Here is a 14267-nt window from a genome sequence, read left to right on the forward strand (position 1 = left end):
GCTCACAAAGCCCAAATTGGCATGGCCAGGGGTTGGCATGTGGAGTTGCAGCAGCCAGCTAGATGACCAAATGGTTTTGTGGTGACATTTACCTACCCAGGTTTTGAATCAAATGGCTGAATGAGCTGATCACTTATACTATACTCAAGCCTTGGAGAAATCCATGAGTGGGTGGGAAATAGATCTCAAGTACAGACAGATAGATGGAAACTCAATAATCAGCCTGCATCCCTCTGTGTCCCTCTGCAAATATAGCCAAGCAGATCACAGAGAAGTAATACAATGGACATTCAATCTTACTAATAGAGCCACAGAATAGATACATTGATTCACCTCATTGTGTATATATCAGTTCCCTGTAAGAGCAATTAAGTTAGTTGACTGCTCTGTCATTTTCCTGCACTTTTGCACATCTCTTCTCTTCAGACAATTATCCAATTCACATTGAAGGCCACAATTAGATCTGCAATCATACACTTTCAGGCACTGCATCCCAAGCCTTAACCAACTGGCATTTCCTTAAAATGTTCATTTTGTCAATCACCTTAAACTGACTTCATCTGATTCTCAACTCTTCTGCCAATGTGAACAGTTCTTATCTACTCTGGTCAGACTCTTCATGACAGTGAAAGCCAGTATCAAGTCTCGCCCCAATCTTTCTTTCTCCAAGGAGAACAATGTCAGGTTTCGATTCAAGTATCCATGTTAAGTGGAAGCCTCTCACATCTGGGAACACTTATGCAAATCCCTTCACATCTCCTCTAATACAGTTACAACTGTGGTGTAGAGAACTGGCCATAATACTCCAGTTGAGGCCAAATCAGTATTCTATATGAGTTTGATTCCTTCCTGTTTCACTCTATTGACGGAATTTTCTCCTTCTCGGTGTTTCAAGAAAGGTGACAAAATAGATTAGAATGAACAAAGTCTCAACAAGAGGAATGCTCATATGATTTTCCCCGAGTGACAACTCACTTATTTCTATGTATTTGCATCTCAAACCTCAACTCGCCTATTTACATCTTCCTTCTAATTCTCCATCCCTCCTCTAAGAAGGCACTTCATGCAAAACCATGATAGGTAAAACAGGTGTGGTAGCTGCAGTTTGACAAATACCTGCCATGGTCACCACATAACTACTACTTCTGCATGATGTCCATGCATAGTCCATGCCACCATCCTTGCTGACCTTCCATCTACACAGCACAGCATTGGAGAACTATCAGGCTCATTTGCTCTCAGCCCAACTCAGCACTGAATACAGCCTTCCAATCAGTGTACCTTGAGGGACATTTATGATTAATACTCCTGTCAGATTGCTTTGTCCATAGAGTAGCCATATATCTAATGCGTCATCACAGGATACTTTTGTAATGACATGAACACATGCACTTCATGCCCCTTCCTTCAATTTCTTAGCCTCAATGACTTTCACACTTGCTTGGAGGCTGCTAGCATCTATCTGGAAAATATTGCTCAATAGCTCGTCAGTTGCAGGCTACCAGCCTCTCCCATTTAGCTGGCTTTTTAGTGCAGATTGAGAGGGATGCAGCTTGGAAGGATTTAGAGCACTGAACAATCAAACTCTCAGTTCGACAAGAGGTGGATGTGTCACTGGAGAGCAACATCCTATGTCAATGTCAGATCTGCAGCATGTCACAGTAGATTACATGGTAAAAACACTACCATTTGTTTAAAGCACAAGCAATGCGTGAAGTTCAAAGGGGAAAAGTCCTGAGTTACATGAAGGGAAATGACAGTCTGTCAGAGGGCACCACCACAGTCAATCAAGAAGCTTATTCTATGCCAGCCCAGGGGTTGGCCACGATTGGTCCTGCAAGTTAATGACAAACAGTCTGGGGATTATAGATAGGTCAGTCAGGATGCTGAGGAGGGATGAGGCAGGAGGGTTAATTTAACCTGCAATGGGATTGAGTTTGAGGGAAGTGGTTACGAAAACAGTCAAAGGTCAAGCATAAACTGATGAAGTGCCCCCTCTCAGTGGTAGACTAAGAAGTGCAGAGGGCAGACTGGATTGGTAATCTGAAAGGATGAGGCAGGTCAGAGGTCTTGGTCGACATGATGCCTATAGAACAGAGGATTGTAGTCCATCAGCCTTGGTGAGGTCTGTGCTTGCATGCAGCACCAGACTTGGAATAAGCCCTTGAATGTGAAGTAACAAAGAGAAACACGATTACTTAGCCCTTCGGAGAGCAGAGGATCAATGACCTTCTTGCAGCTCTGCTAGGCATCCCTTTTCATTGAGCTGCAATTTCTGTCCAGGCTAGTTGGGCCTGTTGGTGTGGCATCCGTTGGCAATCAACAGATAAAAGAATTACCCATCTTTCCAACACTCTAACCACAAGCATCTCCAGATCCCAGTAGGAAGTAAGGAACTAGCTTGCCTTTCATTGGAGTCATTTCAGGGATGAGCAGGAGATCGTAAGGTAGTTGCTAGGTGCAGAGCTGGGCTCTAAATATGGCAACAGAAATGAGCAAGTTGGAGCTCCTGGCAGTGGAGAGCACTTCTGCCTCATTTGCCACAAAAGTACCTCAGAGTCACACCAGACTTATAGCTGTATAGTTAGTGAGGTGAAAAATGAACAAATCATTTCACTCCTAGCCATGGTGGGCTATATGCATGGAACTCACTTGCCACCACACTTCTACAATTCAGTCTAATGTCTGAAAGCCTAGTCATAGAATCATTAAGCACAGAAACAGACCCTTCGGTCCAACTTGTCCATGCTGACCAAGTTTCCCAAATTAAACTAATCCCATTTGGTCCATCTCCCTCCTGCTTTTCTATTCAGGCATATATCCAAATGTCTTTTAAATATTGTCACTGTACCTCTATCTTTTTCTCTGGCAGTTCATTCCACATTCAAAACACCCTGTTTGAAACAGTTGCCCCTCTGGTCCTTGTTAAATCTTTCTCCTCTCACCTTAAAAATATGCCCCCGTTTTGAACTTCCCCCACCCTGGGGAAAAGACTTCTGCTATTCAGCTTATCAATGCACCTCATGATTTCATAAACCTCTCTAAAGTCACACCTCAATCTCCTATGTCTATGCTCTTCCATAATCAATGAGTTGCATCCATAAAAGCACAGACAGCTCTACTCTTAAGAGCCCTTTAGAATATCATCCTTTATATTATATTGCCTTTCCTCTGTCTTCCTAACAAAATGAAACAATTTTTACTTGTCATTTTTTTCTGCCACATGTCCATCTTTCCACCAGCCTATCCATATTCTCAAAATTTTATCATCTGGAAATCCTGCAATTATTCCCTGTGCTCTTAAGTCTAGTCCATTAATACTGATCAGGAAAAGCAGTGGTCCAAATAATAACCCTTGAAGAATTTTATGTATATTCTTCTGACCAGAAAATAGCACATTAACCACAAATCTCTTTCCTGTCATTCAGGGAATTTGGTGTCCATGACACTACTGGCCCTTTTACACCATTAACTTTGTTACGGAGCTTGTTCTCAGGCATGTTACCAAACACCAGCATACACCACATCAACCATGTTATCCATGTCAATGTTGTCTATTACCTTACTGAAAACCTCAAATGAGTTAAACATTATTTGTGATGAACAAATTTGTTGCAGCTTTCCTTAATTACTGTACACATGCCCAAGTGACTGTCAATTTTGTCAGAGTATCTTTCCTATAAGCCTTCGTTCACTGAAGTTAAACTGATGGGTCTATAGTTGCGAGATTTATCCTCGCATCTTTTTTGAACAAGGGTGTAGCTTTTACAGTTATCCACTCCTCTAATGCTGTCCCTGTTTCTCAGGAAGATTAGAAGAGATTGGTCAGTGCCACTGCAGTTTCCATCCAGAATTCCTTCAGTATCCTCAAATGTATATGATCCAGTCCTGGAAAATTATCAACTTTTAACTAGAGCCAGCCTTTCTAATACTTTTGCCTTACTAATTTTTCAGCCAACTCAGGGCTACAACTCCTTCCAGTTTCATTATGACATTAGCAGCAGCATCTTTATTGGTAAAAACTTATGAAAAAAACTAATTTAATACCTCAGACATACCCTCTGCATCTACAAGGAAATCCATTTTTCAATGTTTAATGATTCTACTCCTTTTATCGTCATTTCACTACTTATACGCCTTTAGGAAACGTTTATATTCCTTTACTTACCTGCAGAAATTTCAATACCTAACAGATTCTCACATATTATCAAAATGTTATACAGACCTTTTCCTGCTTCATCTTACTCTCTATCTCTTTCCCCATCCATAAATATCCGGCTCTGCTTCTCCTATCACTTACCTTTGGTAAGAATATACCATAAGAAATAGGAACAGGAGGCGGCCATTCAGCCCTGAGAGCCTGCTCCACCATTCAGTAGATTTCATGGCTGAGCCAACCTTCCTCATATGCACTTTCTTGCCTTTTTCCATAACTCCTGATTCCTCTATTGATCAAGAACCTATCTTAGCATGAAATACACACAAGGACTCTTCCTCATAGTTCTCTGTGGCAAGGAGTTTCAAAGACTCAACTCTCAAAGAAACTCATCCTCACCTCAGTATTAAATTGGCGCTCCTTTATTCTGGGATGATACTCTCTCCCATAAGGGAAATATCCTCTCAGGTTTTTTCTTTTCAAGCCCCCTAAAAATCTTATACGTTTTAATAATTTCATCTCTGATTCTTGGCTCATAAGACAATCCCTCCATACCAGGGTTCATTCTACAGAATCTTCTGAAATCTGACATGTGGTAGAACACTCTTCACTTGCAAAAACACTTGAGAAACTTGACACCATCCCAGACAAAGAAGCTCATTTGATTGACACCACAAACAACACTCCCATCAGTACCAATCCAGTGGCAGTAGTGCATTTCTTTAAACAATTACAGTCCACAAGATGCAGAGTCCTTAAGACATATGAGCAGAGGCAAGTCATTCAGTTTAATGAGTCTGCTCTGTTATTTGATGAGATCATGGTTGATCTGAATACACTGCATTCCACTTTCTTACTTTATCCCCATATCTCTTACAGATTAAAACTCTGTCTCAGTCTTGAATATAATCAACTATCCAACCTCAACAGCCCCCTGCAAAAAGAATTCCACTGAATCAATAGCCTCACCGAGAAGAAATTCCTACTCATCTGTTTTAAATGTGCACCCCCTAACCCTTATTCTGCCCTCTGGTCCTAGACTCACCCACACTGGGGAACAACCTTTCCACATCTACCCTTCAAGCCTCCAAACGATCTTCCACGTTTGAAAAGAGGTCACCTCTCTTTTTTTTTTAATTTAAACGACTACAGGCTCAATCTACTCAGTTTCTCCTAATACGATAGGCCCTCCATAGCTGATATCAACTCCATGAACTCTCCCTCAGTGCCAGTATCTCTCTCCTTCAATAAAGGTCCAAAACTCTGCACAGCATTCCAACTGTGGTCTGACTAGAACCATATATAGTTTTAGCAAAACCTCTCAACCTTTATTCCATTTCTTTTCAAATAAAGGCCAACATATATTTTGCTGTTCCTTTTACCTACTGAATTTGAATGTGATTCATGTAGGCGTTGTGGTTTTCTGCAGTCTTTCTCCAGCTAAATAATATTGAGCTCCTCTATTTTTCCTGCCAATGTACGAATACTTGTATTTTCCCATGTTGGATTCCATTTTTCAAGTTTTTGCCGAATCTGTCTATATCCCTCTGCCAACTCTTTATGTCACCCTCACCACTTGCCTTTCCATCTATTTTTGTGTTACCTGCAAACTTGGCTATGGTACATTCACTTTCCCCATTCAAGTCATTAATATAATTGTAAATAATTGTAGCCCCAGTTCTGATCCCTGTGGCACATCACTAATTACAAGAACCACCCTGAAAACGTCCCCCTTATCCCAACTTTCTGTCTTCTATTAGTTAGTCAATCCACGCTAATATATTACCTCCAACACCATGGGCTCCTATTTTGGTGAGTAGCACAATGAAGAGTACTTTATTAAATGCCTTCTCAATATCCAAAACAAAAATTACATCCACTTCTTTCCTTGATGTATCCTGCTTGTTACTTCCTCAAGGGCAGCGCAGTGGCACAGTGGGTAGCACTGCTGCCTCACAGCACCAGGGACGTTTGATTTTAGCCTTGGGTGACTGTCTGCGGGGAGTTTGCATGTTCTCCACTGCATGCTCCAGATTCCTCCTACATCCAAAGATGTGCAGGTTAGCTGGCAATGTGAAGCTGTCCTGTGGTGTCCACGAATGTGCAAGTTATGTGAATTTACCAAGATAAAAATATTGGTTTGGGAGGTGGAGGTGGGGGTGTGGTAGAGGGGTGGGAGGGCACCTCTGAGTGAGATGCTTTTCGGAGGGTCAGTTCAATGAGCCACATGACCTCTCTCTGAATTGTAGGAATTCAATGATTTCATGATTCTATGATTCAAAGATTTCTACTAAATTTGTCAGGTATAATTTCATGAAACCACACTCACTTTGCTTGATCATACTACATATTTCTAAATGCCCTGCCTCGCATCCTTTCTAACAGGCTTGAATATTTTCCCAATATGACATTAAATGGCATAAAGTGAAGTATATTTTTGCCTCTGTTCCTTTTTAAATAAAGGAACATATTGTCAGTTTTCCAATCCTCTAGGACTTTTCCAGAATCTAAGGATTCTTGGAAAATTACTACTGCCTCCTTTGACAGTACCTTTTAAACAGATGACTTATAACACCCTAGAAGAACAAGGACCACATCTGCTTGGGAACACTATCTGCAAATTACATACAAGCATACCAATCAGGAGCAGTTGATCCTTCAGCCCTTCTAGCTTGCTCCACCATTCAATTAACTCATGGCCGATCTGACTGTGACCTTTAATCGGCATTCTTGCCTGCTCTATAACCTGTAAATCTCTTGCTAATTATTATAATGTATTTACCACTGCATCACCCCATTTGCCATATCTTTGCCCACTCACAACCAATAAATAGCTTCATGCAGCCTTCTTCTACTTTCTTAAAAACATGTTTTTTTAAACCAATCTTTGTGGCATCAGCAAACTTGGCAACCATTTCTTCCATCCTTTTGTCCAAGTCATTTATACCAATTATAAACAGTTGAGATCTCAGCATCACCCTGGCAGGACACCACTTGTTGCATCTTGCCAACCTGAAAAAGACCCATTTGCACCTACTCTGCTATTTGTTGACCAGCCATTCTTCTGTCAATATGCTACACTCTCTATATTAAGCTACACACCTTCTTATATTTCAGTTCTTTCACTGTCACTCAGTCAAAATCCCGGCTCGTCCTAAGGAGGAGTACAGGATTTCAGCTGTTAAGAAAGCAGCTTCCCACCACTTTCTGTGTGGCAATTAGGGACAAGCAATAAAGGACGACCTTTGCAATGATGTCCATATCTCAAACAGATAAGCAAAAAGAAATAGCATGACAATTCTATCCAATTGCAATGAATCAGTGGCCAATAGAAACTTGTATACAAGGCACAGTTTGATGCTGATATAACCGTACCTATTGTCGAGGAATCAACATGGAAATGGTAACAGATAATGCCGAGAGCAAGGGATGCAAGAGAATGAAAAATAAATATTCACCTTCTATTGCAACAATCCAAGAACAATTTCACTGGCACAGCTCCTTTAATGTACTTCAAAGCACTTTCGGGAGCAAGATACCCAAAGCCACCTTGGGTGAGATTAGGTGGAATGTCTGGACTTTTAGTGAAGAGATGACTTTTGCAGTCATTGAAATTGAAAGAAAACCGAGATCATGAGAGATTGTGAATGTTGCATATCAACCACAAGATAAAGAGAGCACAAATGTATGAAAGGTCAGGATTAGAATATCATTGATTGAAGAAGGGGATGCAAGCCTGAAGGAAACTGCAATGACCAAGTCACTGGGTCAAAATCCTGAAGCTCCCTCCCTTAAAAGCACTGTGAGTTCACCTTCAGCATATGGACCACAATGGTTCAAGAAGGTAGCCCACCATTACCTTCTCAAGGGCAACTAAGAACAGGCAATAAATGTGGTCTGGCAAGCGATACCTACATTCTATGACTGAATAAATAAAGGAGGGTTCCATAAAGCCATGGAAGAATTTAAGAACGAAGGCAGAGCCATTACATTTAATGTGTTGAGGGATTGCAAGTGACCTAGAATCAGTGATTTTTGTTTACACAGATTGAAACAGAAGAAGTCTGAAAATCAGAAGATTGAGAAACAATTGTTACAAAAATTTGTTTCATTGTACAAAACTTCAATAGAACTGAAGTATTAAAACATTTTCTTTAGATTAGATTACATTCAGTGTGGAAACAGGCCCTTCGGCCCAATAAGTCCACACCAACCCGCCGAAGCGCAACCCACCCATACCCCTACATTTACCTCTTACCTAGCACTACGGACAATTTAGCATGGCCAATTCACCTGACCAGCACATCTTTGGACTGTGGGAGGAAACCAGAGCACCCAAGGAAACCCATGCAGACACGGGGAGAACGTGCAAACTCCACACAGTCAGTCGCCTGAGGCGGGAATTGAACCCGGGTCTCTGGCGCTGTGAGGCAGCAGTGCTGATCACTGTGCCACCATGCCGCCCAGAAGTAGAAAGGTGAAGTATGGATGGTGATGGGAAGCATTCTGAACATGTAAAATAAACATGCTTGTTGCCAGCTCAAATGGAATTTGCATCTCAGTTCTGTATTCAACGGTCATTCAGGTTCTCTTTGATCTGGTTTGGATTGGAGGAGATACCCTTACAGGAGATGGACTCAATAGCTAAAGTAATGTTTACAATGACACGTAAGAATATTGCTTTGATTCCCTCAAACCTTCCATCAGACTTGCACAACTCTAAATCAAATAGAGATTCTCACAAAACAGAACCAACCATATGATTAGATTAGGTTACTTACAGCATGGAAACAGGCCCTGCAGCCCAACATGTCCACACCGACCCTCTGAAGAGCAACTCACCCAGACCCATTCACCTAACACTACGGCCAATTTAGCATGGCCAAATCACCTAATCTGCACATCTTTGGTCTGTGGGAGGAAACCCACACAGACAGAGTGTGCAAACTCCACACAGACAGTTGCCTGAGGCAGGAATTGAACCCGGGTCTCTGGTGCTGTGAGGCAGCAGTGCTAACCACTGTGCCACCGTACCGCCCATCATAAGTGATGGTGGTGAGGGAGAAGGATGTGTTTGTTTGTTTGTAAAATGGAAATCTAACTCCATGCCTGTAAATTATGCGAGAAAGAGGTATGATGTAGATAGAGGAAGTGGAGCAAGCCAAGGATAGATGATTAATTATCAGGTTCGGCAGAAATGTGAAATAAGAAGTTTGGTAGTTTTCTCACACTGTGACGGAATAAAATAGTTTGTATGTCAGGAAAGGTTAAAAAAGGCAACATTCTTTGAAACATCCAACAAATTTAATAAGCAGTTATTATCCTGGGAAGTTAACATAACAGAGAAAATTACCTCTTCCGCAAGAGTTTCGTTTGCTTTCTTTTGACTATCGATTTGTTCTGACGTACTCCTAAAAATAAATACAATTGATTCAAAAATAGAGTTCGTAAAATTGCATACACACTTATATCTCCATCAAAAATTCCTTTTGAACAAGTCAAACTGATTCAAACAACTATAATTAACTTCATTTCTATTTTTTACAGTACATTTTATTGTATCACTTTGGGTTCAGTATCTTAGGAGGCCAGAGCAGCAAGTGAATTCGTATTAATGCTGCAATTCCTAAAATCCTATCAGCTTCACACAAATCACTTATTTCCACTTTTTTCACCATTCTTTATCTCCAAATATTCAATGTTAATTTCTTACCAGAGTTTGTCTCCAAAGGTTCTGAACATTTCTGACATCACAACTGCAGAAGCTAATCTACGTTTTGAACCAAACCTTTCAGATCATCTTCAACCTATCCCTGCAGCAGGCCACTGTCCCTGCCTGTTTCAAGAGGACCAACATCATCCCTGTGCCTAAGAAGGCTCATGCAGCATGTCTCAGTGAGTACCGCCCAGTGGCCCTAACTTCAGTGGCCATGAACTGCTTTGAACAGCTGGTCATGGCATGAATCAACTCCAGCCTCCCCACTACTCTTGACCCACTCCAATTTGCCTATCGGACCAAGAGATCCACGTCAGATTCCATATCACTTGTCCTTCACTCCTTCCTTGAACATCTTGACACTAAGAAGAGCTACGTCAGAATCCTACTCATTGACTACAGTTCAGCCTTCCACTACTATCCCCGAGACTGATCTCGGACTAAGCCCCACTCTCTGCAACTGGATCCTCAGTTTCCTGACCCACAGGCCACAATCTGTGAAATATTGCCCCCAAACTCCAATCACTAATACTCAACACTGGTGGGGGCAGATTCAGTTTGCAAAAGGGAATTGGATCATTTTACATTAAGTGAAAAGATCTACAGGAAAAGGCAGGGCACTGGAATCAAGCTGCCTCACAGATAGCCAGCAGGAATATGACATCTTTCTTCTGAGCAGTCACTATCCTGCAGTACTATGATTCTAGGAGCTGAAGGTGACCAGGCCAACAACAGTCAAAGGAAGCCTCGTAAAGATGTCCAGGGCTGAGATGATTAGTCTCTAAAATAGATAACTATCTTCATTCTGGCTAGCATCCTAACATTGAAATGTTCTCAAAGGAGATTTATAAGTTTGTCACAATGTGAATTCAAATTTCCAACTTACACACAAATTATCTTTTAAACATTGCAATGTGTATAATTTTAGAATGCACTGAAAATTACAAGGGAGACACATTTGCTCAAATAGTGCACACTGCATTCCTCGGTAATACAATTGCATAAAGCTGCAGGGGTCATGCACATATTGGCCTGCAAAGCTACTTCACCACAGGAAGGCGATGTTATTCTGTGCAGTCCCAGCAGAAACAGTGCCAAGCAAGTCAATTTACCCTCTTGAAAACTGCAATAAGCAGAACTGCTCAATGACAGAGACATCAAGGATTTGGTACAAAGATATATGAATAGGGAGCACATATTCAAAACAACACATAGCTCCTAATACTATTAGAACGTCATGTAGAGCACAGCACAACCATAAATCTTTATCATGAAGACATCACTGGATCAAAGTATTAATTTACTTATGTACAAATCACAATGCAAAATTATCAAAATCATAGCAATTTACCCTTTCCTTCTGCTATCATTTGTGGTTTCTTGCACAAATTTCCGTTCTTTTTTCCTTTTGCCATTTTGTTCCTGTAAAGTAACAGTGAGATAATGTCAATAGATCAAATCCATTCGCTATCATTTACCAATAGGCACAGAAAGGTGTTGAAATCAGGAAGATTTATTTTTATATAGAGTAAGTTAATTGTATCAGCCAAACCAGTCTGGGATTAAAAAAAACCCAATGAACACCCAGGATGCCAACAGGCAGAAAGACAGCAGGGGGCCATTTAAGCAACCGAGAAACACTAAAAAGCAAGAAGCCTGATGAAGGATATGAGAACCTGCAGTTCACCAGGGATATCAGATCATAGGAATTGGAGAAAGTGCAAAGAAGAGATTGAAACACAGTAATGTTGGGGAAAATTTGGAGGGAGGGTATTAATTCAGACAGGATGATTCAGCTGAACATGAAAAGGTAGATTGCAGCAGGCTTGCTTCCTTCTGACCCACACGCAGTACTGGAAAAGCATGTGTTAGCTGGAATCAACTTTCTTTTATTTATCAGGCTTCCTAAACTCTGGGAAAACTGAGCTAGATTCTTTTGCCCGAAACGTCGATTTTACTGCTCCTCGGATGCTGCCTGAACTGCTGTACTTTTCCAGCATCTCCAATCCAAATCTGGTTTCCAGCATCTGCAGTCATTGTTTTTACCAAATAGATTCATTAAAGTCAACTCATTTCGATGTGATTCCAACTAAGCATATTCTAAAAGATAAACAAAAAAAAAAGCCAACCTGAGCCATTAATAAAAGCACACCAAGCAATGGACTTTATTTCTAGGGACAGATAACTGAAAACTAGGGAAATCATACTAAACTGTTAACAAACCATGGTTAGATCATATTTGAAGTACAGCATGCAATTCTGGTTGCCAAATTTATAAGATTTACTAGAACAGTCAGAGCTATACAGCATGGAAACAGATCCTTCGGTCCAACTCACCCATGACAACCAGATATCCCTAAATTAATCTAGTCCCATTTGCCAGCACACAGTTCTCTAAACCCTTCCTATTCATATACCCATCCAGATGCCTTTGAAATGTTGTAATTGTACCAGCCTCCATACCTTCCTCTGGCTGCTCATTTCATGCACGCACTATCTTCTGCATGAAAACATTGCCCTTTAGGTCCCTTTTAAATCTTTCCCCTCTCGCGTTAAACTTATGCCCTCTAGTTTTGGATTCCCCTACTCTGGGAAAAAGACCCTGGCTATTCACTTAATCTTTGCCCCTCATGATTTTATAAACCTCTAAAAGGTCATCCCTCAGTCTCCAAAGCTCCAGGGAAAATAGTCCTATTCAGCCTCTCCCTATAATTCAAACCCTCCAACCCCAGCAACATCCTTGCAGATCTTTTCTGAACCATTTCAAGTTTCACCACATCCTTCCTATAGCAAGGAGACCAGAATTGAAAGCAGTATTCGTCAAAAACGGATAACCCTACAATTTCATCAACAGATGCCTAAGGGAAAGACAACGGAACGAGGACATGCCGCAACCCAAAGGACTAGCCATGTTACCATACATCAACAGCATTTCCGAACTGACAGCCAGACTACTGCGATCACTATGACTCATAACAGCACACAAACCAATAGCCACTCTCAGACAACAACTCACCAGAACGAAGGACCCCATACACAGCATGAACAAAACCAATGTAGTGTGCAAAGTCCCATGCAAGGACTGCACAAAACACTACATAGGACAAACAGGAAGACAGCTAACAATCCGCATCCATGAACACCAACTAGCCACGAAACAACACGACCAGCTATCCTTAGTAGCCACACACGCAGATGACAAGCAACATGAGTTTGACTGGGACAACACTATTATAGGACAAGCCAAATAGAGAACAGCCAGGGAATTCCTAGAGGCATGGCACTCATCCACAGATTCAATCCATCGACCGGGACCCAATATACCGACCACTGCAGCGGACAGCTGGAACTGACAACCGGAAGCGGGAGATTCAAACCACTACAAATGCCGGAGGAAAGATCACAGAAGCACTTCACAGGAGGCTCCCAAGCACGGAGGATGTCACCTAGACAGGGGACAAAACGTCTGCAACACAAATTCCCAGCTTGGCGAACAGAACCACAACAACTTTCCTGATCAATTGGTAACTGTCCAAGTGCTCAGTCTATCTCAGATGATAAGTTCTGATTAAGTTTCTATCCTGCTGCTAAAATTCTTACTATTATATTTTGAAAAGAGCCATAATGAAAATTACCCCTAGAAAGGAGCATGCACTTACTGTGTGTGTTTTCAGTGAGTGGACATTCAAAATAGAGTAGCTGCTCTGTCTCTAACCTTTCCACCCAATCTATCACCTCCTAGTCCACGCTAAAATTACGAGCCTGCCCACCATACCTAAATAAATGTCATAGTAAGTCTTGAGAAGATTTGTAGCTCAAAATGACCAGTGCCAAATCTGTGTCTATTAAGCAAACGCAGCTCACCTCTTGAGCCTGCTTCTTGCAAGAATTAGTGTTTTATATTTTAACTCAATATTTCTACATAACACATAGATTGAATTTTGAATAATTGGTTAAGTATAGGAAGATATACAACTTTAGAAAGACTCACCTCATTGTAATCCCCTTTATAATCCACTTTTTCCTCATTTTCTTTCTTTACTTTGTGTTTATGTTTTCGCTCTCGATCCTCTTTTCTTTCCCAATCTCTTTTTTCTCGGTCTTTGTGTTCTCGCTCTCTGTCCCTATATTCCAGGGTAGAATTTTTTGTATCTTTATACCGTTGTTTCTTCCCATCCTCTTTGTATTCTCTCTCTTTTCTGACTCTATGTTTCCTGTCCATTTCTTCAACCCCTGTTTTCGGACCAAGGTCTTTTCTTTCTTTATGTCGTTTTTCACGATGTCCATCATGAGATCCATATTCCTTGTAATGTCGATCAAAATCTTCATCTCGAAATTCAGAAGACCTTCTTTTCTTCTCTTTGCTGTCTTCAAAATTCTGTTCAGAGCAAATAT

The 14267-nt window shown here is 41.1% G+C and overlaps 1 protein-coding gene across 3 annotated transcripts in view; it reads right to left on the bottom strand.

Moving 5' to 3' along the window:
- The window catches only part of dync2i1 (dynein 2 intermediate chain 1), a 98071-nt gene that overhangs the window by 58188 nt on the left and 25616 nt on the right, over positions 1-14267 (bottom strand). For all 3 annotated transcript variants that reach the window (XM_060825608.1, XM_060825607.1, XM_060825606.1), the window contains exons 5-7: positions 13864-14250; positions 11224-11294; positions 9510-9567 (exon numbers count right to left, since the gene is read on the bottom strand). In XM_060825608.1, coding sequence (XP_060681591.1) covers positions 9510-9567; positions 11224-11294; positions 13864-14250 — 516 coding nt within the window. The remainder of the gene's footprint in view (positions 1-9509; positions 9568-11223; positions 11295-13863; positions 14251-14267) is intronic.

The sequence above is a fragment of the Hemiscyllium ocellatum genome, chromosome 5 (assembly GCF_020745735.1).
Source record: "Hemiscyllium ocellatum isolate sHemOce1 chromosome 5, sHemOce1.pat.X.cur, whole genome shotgun sequence".
NCBI classification, from domain to species: domain Eukaryota; kingdom Metazoa; phylum Chordata; class Chondrichthyes; order Orectolobiformes; family Hemiscylliidae; genus Hemiscyllium; species Hemiscyllium ocellatum.